At 45.9% G+C, this 14,802-nt stretch overlaps 2 protein-coding genes across 2 annotated transcripts in view; one reads left to right on the top strand and one right to left on the bottom strand.

The window, feature by feature from the left end:
- NUDT2 (nudix hydrolase 2) overlaps nt 1–7,364 on the bottom strand; it is a 10,500-nt gene extending 3,136 nt beyond the window's left edge. Inside the window, exons 1-2 of the mRNA XM_073343384.2 lie at nt 7,311–7,364; nt 3,202–3,351 (exon numbers count right to left, since the gene is read on the bottom strand). Of these exons, the coding sequence (XP_073199485.1) occupies nt 3,202–3,337 (136 nt within the window). The 5' untranslated portion in view covers nt 3,338–3,351; nt 7,311–7,364. The remainder of the gene's footprint in view (nt 1–3,201; nt 3,352–7,310) is intronic.
- Nucleotides 7,365–7,555: 191 nt separating this feature from the next.
- The window catches only part of KIF24 (kinesin family member 24), a 40,956-nt gene continuing 33,709 nt past the window's right edge, over nt 7,556–14,802 (top strand). The window contains exon 1 of the mRNA XM_073343385.2: nt 7,556–7,708. The gene's annotated coding sequence lies outside the window, so the exon portion shown is untranslated. The remainder of the gene's footprint in view (nt 7,709–14,802) is intronic.

Consider the following 14,802-nt stretch of genomic DNA (forward strand, 5'->3'; position numbering starts at 1 on the left):
AGCCCTCTAGCCAGACATGTTACTATTCTAGTTCTTTCCATTCACTCTGGATTCCTCAGGATCACAATTGCCATTTCAAATAGGGATAAATATAACATTCCCAAGTTGTTTTTACTTTCCCTGAGAAAAGCCAGATTTAGTTTTCTCATGAAAATTCCAGACAGGAACATAAATAGAACAAACCAGGCATCAGCTCAGAAAAGCACATGCAACTGGGAGTCAAAGTAACTTTCAGAAGGAAAACAATATAAAGGGCTCAATTCATTCATGGTGTAACTCTATTGGTTTCAAATAGAGGGCTGTAATGGGATGTGCAGCCTCCCAGCCATATATAGAGGGAAAGACTCATTTCATACCACTATTTATAACTACAAGTCTAGGATCAGCAAGGGGACAAACAGGCTCCCAGTAGTGGGCACTAACTTGATAATCTGATAGCAGACATCCTCCAGAAAGGCAGAGGTTGATGTACCAGTTTCTCTAATAATTTCCCTCTCCCTATCACCACCATCTCAAGTTTATTTAGGTTGAAAACACTGCCTTATATCATTTTGTTGAAGCTCAGATACCATGCTGATGGGAGTCAGTAATCCAGATGCTTTTCATCCACCCTTCTTAAGCACAAGGGGCATATGGGCAATGACACCGACTACCCCAGCCAAGGAAATGGAGGAAGGTTATGGTGAAAGTAATGGTAAGACAGCTGTGGCATTATCAGGAGTGAACATGTTTTCTGGACTCCCTTCAGCCTGTCTTTAGGCCTGCTATAGAGACAGCTATAGGTTTTTTTTGGTCCACACCTGATGATGGGGAAAGACAAAGACCCAGATCCTCAAAGGGAAATCAGTTAAAGTTAGGAGCCTAATACCTCTGAAAATCTGGGTGAGGGAGTCTGTGTTGATTTCTGCCCCTGGATCTGCAGCCTTCAGTGTGACTGATCACAGGGTGTTGTGCACAACACCTGCAGAGTCCAGAGCTGCCCTCAAGTGGCTCTGCTCTTTTTCCCCAGCGAGAACCAGAGACATGAGTGGGATCATTCTGCCTTTGTCCCAAGATCTCTGCCATGTGTACTATAAAGCTCAGTACACCTTCCCCTCCTTTTACGTACGCATGCAAGGCGGCTATGGGGGATGTGGTATTGAAAGCATCACCTGCATGAAGTCCTGCTGTAGCATGATGGTGAGCTTCAGATGGTACAACATGCAGTAGCCTGTGCATGAAAGGCCAATGAGAGTACATCACACCGGGGCTCCCTGCTCTCCAGTGACTCCCCATCTGAGACCCAATCCATTTAAAGGGTTAGGCTGTCATGCCATTAGGCTGTGGGAGGACAGTTAGCTCTACATCTGTCTACTCATCAGGTTCAGCTGACAGTGTCAGTTTTCAAAGTATTTAGCTGAACTTGGGACTCACATCACAGAAGATGTAGTTGATGCTGGTAGGCTAAGCAAAGCATCCGGAGACGATGAAGCAGAGCTCAGCCTGCCTTTTGGTATTTGGAAGTACAAAGTGATACAATGGGGCTGGAAGCTGCACAAGTTATTTTTAAAAGATTAAAAAACAGCGGTGGCCCAAAGTGGCTTTTCCAACCAGGTGCTCTTGGCAAAATGGTTATGACTTTTTCTTTCAAACCTGGACCTTGCCACTTTTATCCATGACTTCATCACCTCCAGATTCTATCAGTGCAATGTGCTCTACCTATGTCTGAAGCCCACTCAGCAACTGCAGATATTGCAGAACGCAATGGCTCATTCACTTAGTATTCCAGGATCTGCAATGGCTACCAGTTTGTTTCCAGACAAAATTAAAAGTTGCCATAATGGTATGGACCTAAAAAGTCCTAAATGGTGTGGCTCCTGGCTATCTGAAGTGCCTCTATATCCCTTTGGGATACTGTGGCAGCTAGGATCAGCTGGAACATTTGTGGCTAATGTCAGGGCATTCTTGATGAGGAATGCTCAATCATGGAACTCCCTTTACGCAGTGGATGGTAGCAGTCCAGAGTGTTGGCTTTCAGGCACACTGCAAATTCTACTTACCAATGTTTTTGGCTCAGAGGATCCGGGGAGAGGTTTGCATACCTTTTTCTTTATATGGGGCAGAGTTGCACTGAGATTATGCTACGAGATAGTTTTGGTTAGTGCACTGTACAAAATAAAAATTTATCTAGGTGTGGTCAGTGTGTGCGGCATCGTGTCTGGGATATCCAGAACTATCAAGAGAGAATAAAATCTGAAAGTTAAAAGTTATTTCTGCATTGAATACTCCCCACCGCCAGTGTCTGAGGGAGGTTTAACCAAATGCCTTCTCTGCCATTCACCTTGAGTGATGAGTAAGGCTACGATTTAGTCATGGAGGTCAGGGCAGTCATGGATTCCGTGACTTTACCGGACCTCTGTGACTTCTTCAGCTTCAACTGTCAGCAGCTGAAGCCAGCTGGAGGCAGAACTATGCGCCCCTGGCCTGCAGCTGGGGCCAGATCTGGGGCCATGCACTCCAGACCCACAGCTTACAGTGGTTGCTGGAGCAAGGGCTGTGTGCCCCTGCCCTGTGGCTTGCAGCAGGGGCTGCACCCCCTGCACCATAGCCGGGGCTGCAGTGAGGGCTATGGGCCCCCTCCTCGGCTGTACACCTGTGGCGGGAGTTGGAGCTGGGACTGTGTGCCTCTGCCCTGCAACTGCTGCCAGCTCCAGAATGGGGGCTGTGTCCCTGCCATGGCGGGGGGCTCGGCCTATCAGTTTTCCCCACAGCCCCCAACAGGACTCCAGCTGTTATTCCTCCCCCGACCCGGTTATTTTTAGTGACATCACAGACAGGTTACGGGCTCCCGTGAATTTCTGATTATTGCCCATGACAAAATCTTAACCTTAGTGATGAGCCTCTGTACTACGCCCCAGGGCATTGCCAGTGCCTGCCTCCCTCCCATTTAGTTATGCCCATTCTACTCATCATAGAGCTTGGGCTAATGCAAACCCAAGTCTAGCCATTGCCCAAGCTTCAGTGCAGGATAAGGTGCACGCAGTTCGATAAAAGGTGGGTGACACAGCTCTGGTGCTAATATAGTTAATTGTCTCAGTTGCCCCAAAAGACTGGTAGCCATTAGACTATTTGCCCTTAGAGGTCTTTACATTCTGTAATGTCTCTGGTTCTTGGATACAAGGAACATTAGCGTTGATTTCTTAGCGTTATTGGAACAATCACCTTTTGGAGGGGTCCAGTGATTTGTGCCATAGGATGTCTGCAGAAGAAGGTATTCAATGTTGTCACCGACTTTAGAAGAAGGGGATCCCGCCTGTAGCCTCCTGTAAATTATCAAGCCACATGCTCTTAGAGCCATGGTCCTCCTACTAACTGCAATGAGAGCAAATATGAATGCAGAGGATTAATCATTACAAACAGGAATAACAAGCACTGTAATGCAGCATCTACGGAGGCAATTGCGCTAGATGTGAAGTATGTGATGGGGTAACACCCTTATTGAACCAGAAGTGAGGGGGAAGAGAGCTGATTTGCTCGACAAACTGTCAATCACCCAGAGAGACGGCAGAGACTTCCTTTCTCTGCAGGATTCTGAGTAGGGAAGCCCTCTGTAAAACTTCTGTCTCCATCTCAGCTATAGTTATAATTTTAGGACTGGTTATCTAGAGGAAGCCAGGCCTGTTATAAGAAATAGGGAGTAGTCTGGATGGGTAAATGAACTGATAATATATTATAGAAAAGTGTGTTTTGCTTGTTGGGTTTTTTTCTGTTTTAAAATATATTTTTGTTATTACTTTTTGTTAAACTCCTCTGAACTGGCCCCTGGTGATTTGTTTGGCCAACCTAGCTATGGCACTCTGCTAGAGTTCAGATGGACACCTCAAAGTTATCCATGATGTTTATCTCCAGCATGCATGAAGACATGCACATAACAATGTCAGTAGTTATAGTTAAACCTCTGCCTAGCAGAGTGAAAGCATATCCTCTTCCCTCAGACTTGAAACCACGAAGTCACGAACTACATAAAACCTGACACAAAAATCAAGCAAGCTCAACTGGTTCCACCTGTCTGAGCATGAAATCTTAGCAGTTAACTACAAACCATAAAAAATGTTGGAAGAGAAGAGAATAAAACAAAGGGAAATTAATGACAAGTACTCAGTTTCTAAGTCTTCTATCCTCAGAGACTCCTTACACCTTAAAACTTACGGGAAATAGCACTGTATTAGACAAGCTATTTTCCAGACGTGACACAGTTTGCGCAGGGCTGGCCAGCAAGTCAGTGGCAGAAGTGAGAAAGGAAAGCCCAGTGGCCCAGGACCCGTTTCCATGGCTCTAGCCACTAGATTGTAATGTAAAAAGGCACAGAAGTAGTTTAAACCCTAATTTGATGTTCAGTGCCACATTTAAATAATACATTTGAAACATGTAATGTTTCATGTTTAGATTGTTTAGTAGTATACAGAGGTGATACTGTCACCTCCATTTTACAGATGGGAAAACTGAGGCACAGAGAGGGGAAGTGACTTGTCCAGGAAGCTATGGCAGTCCCAGGTTAGTATCCAGCTGTCCTGACTAACCAGTAGCACGGCTGCTCCCCTACTGTTCAGTTGTTGTCAATAGGCTGCAAGCTATGCCAGTATTTGCACCCATTAATAAGGCACCTGTGGTACGAGGATAATCAGCAAAGCTCTAAGATTTGTATGTATCCATTCTGGAGGATCTGAAATCATTAGGAGCGATACTACCTGCTCTTCAGGACTGTAGCAACGCAAACCAATTATGTAAGCTATTAGCACCATCTCCTATACATGCCTGGAAATTCCATGCTTCAAGAGTATGGAAGCTAGACCTGGGAATAACCTCCACTCTGAAACCTGCCAACAATTCTCAGTTGCAAAGCACATCTGTGTCAAAACAAACATGTCTAGCTGTGAGTTGTGTCTAGAAAGCAGAAACCAGCCCTCCTGCGAAACAGGTGTAAGCAGAACTAGCCCTGGTGTGTATTAACCTGCAAACATGTCCCCCACCGCCAGCTGGTTCATTCTAAACATCTACCCGGGACTTTAGCTCTTTGCACCCTATGTGCATACTCAGAGCTTTTAAGACCAGAAGGAACCATTATATCATCTCGTGAGTCTGACCTCCTGTATAACACAAGACAGAAAATCTCACCCAGCCATTTCTCCATCAAGCACACATGACTCAAGTCCGCTCACCATACTTTTCAAGGACAATTTAACACTACGCCTCTTCAACCTCCCTCTCATTCTTATACTTCTCACAGAGCCAAGAAAAAGCAGTCGGCGCGTGAAGGGAATAACACTTTGCATTTCGAGAGTTCATCACCTACAGATATTAACTGATTCATCCTCCAACCCTCCATGAGCTCTCCGGCTGCCCAGCTCTGAATGCAGTGCCGCTGCCAGCAGCAGCACAGAAGTAAGGGAAGCAGTAACAACCCCCTCTACAATAACAATGCGAACCTCCCCACAACTCCTTTTTGGGTCAGGACCCCTACAATTACAACACTGTGACATTTCAGATTTAAATATCTGAAATCACGAAATTTACAATTTTTAAAACCCTATGATCATGAAATTGACCAAACTGGACCATGAATTTGGTAGGGCTCTATCCATGAGGGAGGTAAGTGCTGTGATTCCCGTTTAACAAAGAGCAGTAGAGAGACATCACTCTCTCTGATGGAGCTGGCTGTATCATTTGTAAGTCCCCAAAAACCCACAGGAGAATTAGGCAGGGAGTAGCCTCACCCTCTGCTCCCACCAACTGCCAGCTAGCTCCTAGCATGCAGTGTTCTGACTTGAACCAAGAAGGTAAAAGTGCTTACTGGAGACACAGAGTTCAAGGCAGGGTATGAAACAGAGAGACTTTTAGGTAGAGGTGGAGCAGTACACACTGAAAAGTGATGGGAAGTGGCTTAGACCACTTGCATGGTAGGAAGTGGGGGAACCAGGCTGCTCCACTGAGAGAAGAATAGTGTACATGGGGAACAGAAGGAGGAGCTGGCTTGCTGGAAGTTGAGTAGGAGATGCAGAGAGAAGAGGAGATCCAGGTTGCGCAGAGAAATAATATCTACCTCTTCTATAGTGCTTTAACTAGCTCCAGGGCCAGCCAGGTCAGTAGCAGAGCTGGGAAGAAAACTCAGAAAACGTGATTTTATTATGATTCTTGCACTATGTGGTGTGTTTTTTAAAGCCACATGGAAATATGTATCCGATGAAGTGAGCTGTAGCTCATGAAAGCTTATGCTCAAATAAATTGGTTAGTCTCTAAGGTGCCACAAGTCCTCCTTTTCTTTATGGAAACATGAGACACTCAATTTTCATTTACAGCTAAAGAGTAAGAATCTAATCCAGACCGTGGTGCAAAGCTTGAAAACATGACTCCTGGGGCACAAGCCCTGGAAGGCAGGTACAAAAGAACTCCAGCTGCATTGTGTTTTTAGACGCCTCGTCATGGTTTTCAAATCAATCCCATGATTTTCTGGGGCCTGACCCATGATTTTTGAAAATGTGGCCTTGCAATGCTAGTAACGGGAGTGGTAGGATCGGAGGGGGTCTGGAACTCTTTGGTCAGGGCAATGCTGGGAAGAGGAAGGGTCTGGGTGCTCTGGGTCAAGAGAGCAGTGCCCACGGGCTAGGAAACAAGGGGTGTGTGCCCCACAGATTGAACCAGGGCAGCGCACTGTGAAAAGTATGTGCCAGTAAACTGAGAATGGAGGGGCTGGGTCCCCCACTCCCACAACAGTGTTAACTCTCCCACTCCCCCCGCTCTCTCCTCCAATCAACCCCAGTGCCCCCCCCTCTGCCCTACACTACTCCAATCAACCCCAGTGCCCCCAATCAACCCACAGGCCCCGCCCCCTCCTGCCCCAATCAACCCCAGGCCCCCCCCCGCCCCCTACTGCCCCCATCAACCCCAGGGCCCCCCCTCTGCCCCAATCAACCCACAGGGCCCGCCCCCTCTGCCCCCATCAACCCCAGGCCCCCCCCACCTCCTACTGCCCCAATCAACCCACAGGGCCCGCCCTCTCTGCCCCCATCAACCCCAGGGCCCCCCATCAACCCCAGGCGCCCCCTACTGCCCCCATCAACCCCAGGGCCCCCCCTCTCTGCCCCCATCAACCCCAGGGCCCCCCCCGCCCCAATCAACCCACAGGGCCCGCCCTCTCTGCCCCCTACTGCCCCAATCAACCCCCCCTCTCCCCCACACTGCCTCAATCAACCCCAGGGTCCCTTCTTTCCCCCTCCCAATCACTCCCAGGCCCCCCTCTCTCCTACCCCACCCCAACCCCTCCCCTCTCTCACTTGGCTCCCGGCTCCTGCTCTTCCAGGCCAAGAGGAACAGCGCTAAGGGGCGAGGCTGATACAGACTGACACTAGCCTCAGCCAATCACACATGGAGGGAAGAGCCAATGGGAGGGCTCGATTTGGGACGCTCTGGATGGGATTTGGCAGCTCGCGCGGTCCGTCACACACCCCTAGCTTCCGATTGGTCAGCTGGGAAAACTCCGCCCCTTCCTTTGCGTCCCATTCGCTTGTTCCGGGCCCGGGCGGCGCCAGCCCGGGCGCGAGCGTTCGAACCGGGCAGGCGGCGTTGCTATGGGGACGCGGCCTAGTCGCTGCTGCCCGAGCCTGCGTGGGGTGGGAGTCACGAGTCTGCCGGGCTCTAGCCCCGGGGCAGGCGGGAACGGTGCTGCCCGCAGGTAAGTTGCACGGGGGCTCCTGGGGTCAGAGGACAGCGGGGTCAGAGGGCGGGGGGGTTAGGGTGCAGCTGCCAGAGAGACGATGGGCCCAGTGGGCCCTGACCGGTCTTGGTCCTGGGCGTTACCGTGGAGACAGCGGGGCCCGGTTCCGAGCGTCGCGCAAACAAGCAGGTCAGGTGGGGCCCTTTCCCTGGACAGCCCTGGCCGTGGAGATGGTGGGTCCGGATGCCTGTCTCCATCCCAGCATTAGCAGGCATGTTATGCGTCCCACTGAGCTGGTGACTGTCACCAGCGGGTCCCCCACTGCCGCAGACACCAGGAGCCCCAGGTCTGCCCCTGCCCTTTCTCAGAATGGGTGACGCCCTGGAGACAATGGGTCCTAGGTGGTGCTGCCCCATCTCATAGAGACACAGAGTCCAAGGCCAGCCGCAGCGACCACCAGATCAGCAAGTCTGACCCCTGCTTAGCACAGGCCACCCAGCTCCCGGCACGCGAAATGAGACCAAAGTATTATAGCCTACAGACAACCAGAGTGTTATGTGACACAGGCAGAGAGTGGGAGGGACTCCGGCCCAATAGCAGGGAAATATTGACGTGAGATACACCCAGGTAATCCTGGCAAGTGACCCACACCTGCATGCTGCAGAGGAAGGTGAAAAACCCCCAAGGTCCCTTCCAGTCAGACCTGGAGGGAAATTGCTTCCCAGCATATGGGAACACTGGTGTTGAGAATATGGATTCTAGGGGGCACTACCCCATTGTGATCCAGGTGCCATCACAGAGCTGCCAACTGCCTTCGGGCAGTGCCCTGTCTCGACCCTCTGCTATTGCCAAGCCAATGGGTCTCATCAGGCCCTGCCTTATTTCACTGTGGATATCGCCCTGTGGAGACAGGATCTCAGCAGGTGCTGCCCCATCTTGATCTGACCGTCACCACAGAGATGATGGGTACCAGTGGACACTGCCCCATCTCAGTCTGAGCTTTGCCAGGAAGGTGACAAGTCCTAGTGGATGCTCCCCATTGTTTGTTCAGTTTGAGTGTCGCGAAGGATGTGACTGCTGGACCCAGTGTGGAATGCTCTGCCTCGATCCTCTTGGTTATCCTGATGTATTGTGGCTCCTGCAATCTCAGGTGGGCTGCCACCTTCCCATTTCTATTAAGGAAACCAGATTGGCTGCAATTTGCTCTACTTTATCCAAATGAGGTCAGGCCCATGGATTCCTTCCAAGTGGTGAACATGACACCTAGCATGGCCATTTGCCTGCTCAGATTTATATTCAGCTCATTATGACAGGATGTTTATTTAGATTGTAAGCTCTTTGGGGCAGGGACTGTCTCTTTCTTCTGTTTATGCAGTGCCTGGCACAATGGGATCCTGGTCCATGACAGGCTGTGAGGAGCCACATAATATAAAATTATTAAGAATAATAGTAGAGATAAAAGGCTTTTTGTCTCAAAGCATCTGGCACATGGATATGCTGACACACACCCAGGAATCACTGAAATGCAGCCTGCTGAGGGAAAAGGCCTAATAGATGTTTGAAATAGATGCTGTTAAGTTAGACAACATATTTATAACAATTATGCTTCTTCTCACATACTCTGAAGGAGTTCTCAGACATACCCAATCTGTCTACCTTTATGGCCCCCACCATGTCTGAGTGCCTGGTACTTTCTCTTTGTGTGCACTAGCAATAGCGACCTGGTCACGTTCATGTACCTCTCTGAACACCATATGCCCTCTTTCCCATTCACTCTGTAAGTGCACTGTGCAATGAGATGAACTGCTCATAATTGTCCGACCGAGAGCGTCTCCATGACAGAGCCTAAATTGATTCTGGATTTTTTTTCTTCTCCACTGAACTAAAAAATCTAAGCAATTGGTGAAATGTGGGGGCTCTTGAGTTGGGGAAACTATAAATACAGAGGAAGCTGGTTGCTATGAAACTGAACTCAGTAAACACGTACACAAAGTGAAAGGGTAACTGCAGACATACAGCACCTTGCCTTTAGGTGGTTACAAAACGAAGCAAACATTCTTAACCACTTGGAAGCTTTGCCCGCAAGAGGAGCCAAGGCGCAATTTTCAAATAATCAGCACCCTAATATAACCCACAGATTATTTTTCATTAGCATGTGGTTGAATATTAGACATTTCCCATCTCCATTCAGCTGCTGTTTTAAGCAGTTGTCGAGTATCAGCTGTGGAATGGAGTCTTTTCTGCTGAGGTCATCAGCCTATAATTAATAAGAGAGAATGATTATAATAATTAGCAGGCTTTTGTAAATTAAAAAAACCCTCATTTATTTCAAAAGAACAAAATTAGTGTTTGGTTGGGGCTTTTTAATCAGTTTCAGATCACACTTAAATTTAGTGGTAGTCCAGCTACCAGACTGGGGCACGACGATTAATGTATCAGTAACATCGGGATTAGGAAACTTGGTGTATGGGGAGGATAGAAATAGCTTTTCGTTGTCCAGATGTAAAATGTTTATCGGATAACGTGGAAGATATATGCTCCTCTTCCAAATGCTTTTCTCATACTAGAATCTGTAAACAGTTGTCCTTTTCCAGTATTCAGCTTTCTTCCCTGTTTCTTCAAAATGGGCTTATATAATTCTTGTTCCAGCAACAGACAGAAGTATATAATATCAAGGTGCATAAGTACACCGTGAGTTGCATGGTATAATAGTGTGGCCTTGTAAATGATAAATATTTTATATCTACAAATCACATAGCTAATTTATGGAAAATTGTGCTCATATTACTGTTACCCCATTCCCTCTCACACTTTTGTACCTGTTTTGTTCCCGCCCCCACCTGTTGCATTTTGTATTCACTATAATTGTGAGCTCTTTGTTGGAGGGACTGTCCTTTATTATATGTCTTGTACAGTGCTTAGCACAATGGAGCCTTGCCATGGCTGGCACCTCTAGCCACTGATGTAATACAGATAATAATAATTGATAAAATAATAGGGAGCTACAAATGGTCAGAGAAGTGTAAAATACCTTGCAGAGTGTAATGGGATAATGCACTTGCCCAGTGGTGCGCAAACTTTTCCAGTCGCACTCCCGCTTACCGTTAATGGAATCTGTCCATGCCCACCCTCCCCCCACATTACTGCACAACCAAGACTTCCTCAGCAACGGAGCTTGGCTGAAGGTGGAGCTGAGGGCAGAACTGGGGATGGGGGAGGAGCTGGGGCTAGAGGCCGAGCTGGTCTGAGAGTGGAGCAGGGGGGAGGAGTGGAGCTGGGGGTAGAGTGGTGCTGGGGACGTATCTGGCGTGAAGGAGGAGCTGGGCTTGGAGGTGGAGCAGGACTGGGGGCTGAATGGGATCAGAGGCGGAGCTGGTCTGGGGGCAGAGTGAGGCTGGAAGCATGGCCGCTCACTCCCCACTGTTGTGGGGGCTGGGCCAGGCCCTGCCACATACCCTCTTGAACATTCCTCTGTGCCCCCCTAGGCATATCCCACAGTTTGGGGACCACTGCACTAGCCTTTCACCTTTAGAGTCCTGAGTTCATATTCAGCCTTGGGCTACAGCTGAAAATCAGTTTGGAGTTCAAAGAAGCTGAAGCTGGAGTGAGATCTACGAGGTCATGTAGTTTATCTCCACCCTTGCACCCTAGGCCAATGCAGAACTGTCTGGCTAGACTGGTCTCATTCTAGTCCCCTATTTATATACTTCATAAAACCACCAAGAACTTTGGCATGATTGGCAGTCTGTGCTCAGGAGAGGTTCAGGGCTGGAGCAGTATTGTTGCAGATGACAAGTGAGATGTGTTGGTAGAACTGAGAGCTGTAGAGGTAGCATGCATAAGACTTGCCTGTTCTGTTTCCCAGTTCCTCTCTTTCATGAACTTGTTTTTAAAAAGTAGTTTAAAAAGCCAGGGATACTGCAGTGCTAGGCACCATGCAAATACATAGGCAAACAAGGTACTCATATGTTGTAAGACATAGATCGCCAACTATTAGTTAACCTTGTCTGACATCAACTAAAATCACCATGAGTAAAACATTAACAATTAAACTGTCATTAAGATTTAGAGAGACAAGGTGGGTGATGTAATATCTTTTATTTGACCAATTTCTGTTGGTGAGGGAGACAATTTTCAAGCTTACCTCACCCACCTTGTCTTTCTAATATCCTGGGACCAACATGGCTAGAACAACACTGCATACATTAAGCTTTAGAGTTAACATCCCACTGCCTTACACCTGTTGATTTGAAAGGCATCATTGCATTGGTTCACATTTTTAAGGTTGTCACCACTTTGTGTCTCCATTTCCCCATGTCTGAAATGGGGATAAAGATACTCTGGTTTGTAAAGTACTGTGAGAGCTGTGGGGGAAAAGGTCTATGAGAGCTAATTTACTAAAGTTATGGCTCTGATCCTAGATCACAATTTTGTGGCAAGAGGTAGATTGTCTAGCAAATTCCCTGGCTTCAGAAAACAAAGTTTCCATTGGCGTCCACTTCCGTTGCCCAGCTTTTCTCTATCTGTATGTCTTTTTTTTTTTTTTTTAGAAAAGCAAAAATCTAATACCACACACTGGAATTCTTTTCTGATGACAAACCATTCACGGTGTGATTCTATGGTTCTGATGCCACCGTGATGTAAAACTAAAGTACTGTGTTACATCACTATTTATCTATTGTTTTGCTTATATGTATATTAGCCATCTGTTCCAGGAAGTATAACAGGCACAGGATTGTCAGAAGATAAGTTCATAGTATAAGAAAACATGTAGCAGTTTACACTAAGTTTTGGATATAGGTTATGATGATATTGATTTATATTCTCATAATGCTTTTCAACTTACATATATTAGTACTGAAATGGAGTCAAATGGTTATTTGGCACACAGCACTGCACTCTGTGTGTGTAACACTTTGGCACAGGACTCTTTGCCACTTTGGCTGAGGACATTCCAGCAAGCCCCTCTTATACCAAAATGCCATGGCATTTTTAATGTCCATGCACAGCAGACAGGCCGTCATTTTTTAAGATCTTGTCTGAAAGACCGCAAAATATATAAATAAATTGTATGGAACTCAGTTTACCTTTCATGTAAGATAATGGGCTGAACTGTCTCTAAGCCAGAGATCTTGGGTGTTTCAAATCTGAGACTTAGATGAGTCAATAACTATCCCTCTGTCAGGTTGCATGTATACTAATAACTAGAGTGCTGTGGGTAACGGACTCAATGTATTTCGTTTTTTATATGACAGGCCTGCTTCAGTGTCTTTTGTCAAAGCAACTGTGTCACTTTGCATGAGAAGAGTGTGAGCATTACAAAATAAAGCTGAATCTTTGTGCCATCTAAAGATGTGAATGACAACCACTTTGAATTGTAAAGAGCTGCAAAATGTCCAGTGTTTCTATGAAGAACAGAAATCTAAAACAAATTGAGTGACAAATTGCTCCCTACACCTGATGTGGCTTGACCTTATAAATATGTTTTGATAGAAAACTCTACTTGCACAGAAACAGCTCCCCTTTTTCCAAATGTATTTCATAGTCGAGTATTTTAACAGATCCTAGGTTTGGGGCTTGATCCTGTTCCCAGTGAAACCAGTGGGAGTTGTGCCATTTACTTCAATGGGAGCAAGATCAGGCTTTGATATTAAAATATTGTAATGAAGTATGTTGTTTTAGATTTTTGCTTGAGAGAACATCATTGCCGGAGGTGTACAAAATGAAAGTACTTGCATCCTGAGGAAAACTCAGAAGACTGATGGTTATTCATGATAGAAAAATCAGGGAAGTCTCCTTCACCAGCAGATGGCACTGGAGTTAACAATGTACTGTTTCTAGAAAACATGTTAATTATTGGACTAGCCCCCCCTCAAGAAATGAAACAAGAAAGCAATTTTCTTGAAGAATTGAATTTTTTTTTTTGAAAATCAAAATTGTACTCTTCTTGAAGCCTAAAAAAATATTACATAAATTAAATTATCCTTTTGTGGGGAAGAAGCCATTCAACTCTTTGTACACTTCATCGTGGAATATATATAAAAACTTAATTTCTTACAGAATCTTGGAATTTTTTTAAAAAAACTCATAACTTCTGTACCCAGGCAAGTCTGCCTGTTTTCCCTTCTTCTTCCACTCTTCACAAAACTGAACCCAGTTCAGTTATATGGGAGTAAATATTGTAACTGGCTTTTGTGCTGTTGTTTATGTGTTTGTGTTTAATATTATATATAATTAAAGATGGTAAATATAATCTATAGCATAATCCTGCACTGGCCAATGGGAAATGGAAAACATGGAATCTAACAGATCTTTTCCATTTTGAATGTCTATGATTCTCGGCATCTGAAATTAGTTTGCCAGCCTTGTGTTCCATTTACTCTTTTCATCACACAGACAAGGTCATCTGTATTAGTGAGTGAGATCCTAACTAGAGTTACTGTTTGAACATATAGGCTGGGATAATGATGGCTTAACTTTTCTCCCATTAACTTCCAAAATAGTAGAGTTAGCGGAATGCTGAGTGCTTTTGAACATTCCACCCATACTGTATATGGTGGCTAGACTACTTGAGCTGTTGGATTCCTCACACCTTTCTCTTTTAATTCTCTATTCTATTTTTTTTCTGAGGAACTAATAATCTCAGCAGCAGCTCTATCTTTACTTGGAATATCCCACAGAAATATTGATTAGGACTCCCCATTTAACAGTGGTTTTGCCTTCAAACTTCTTAAGTTTTATTGCTCAACCACTGGTAATTTTATTCTGGTTGAGCCGTCTTTATAAATCAGACCCCTGCTCCTAAGTCTAATGCAGCTTTTAAATTTCTGTAATATCCTATTCAGTCAGCATATTATTAGACAGAAGGTATATTTTTACTAGACAGACTTAGTTTGCCATTGATTTTAATGATAGCAGGTGAAGATTTGGGTTTTTTTTCCAGCAAATTAATTTTCTTAAACAATATATTACTGTGGAAATGAATGTAACCAGCATTACTGGGGGGGAAGGCTTTTAGTAACACACAATTTCTTATTTGTAGGATGATGTTAACAGTTAAAAGTCTCCAGTCAGGACTGAGGCCCCTGTTTTTAGGTTCTGTCCAAACATCT

Source organism: Lepidochelys kempii, chromosome 5 (assembly GCF_965140285.1).
Source record: "Lepidochelys kempii isolate rLepKem1 chromosome 5, rLepKem1.hap1, whole genome shotgun sequence".
Classification (NCBI taxonomy): Eukaryota; Metazoa; Chordata; order Testudines; family Cheloniidae; genus Lepidochelys; species Lepidochelys kempii.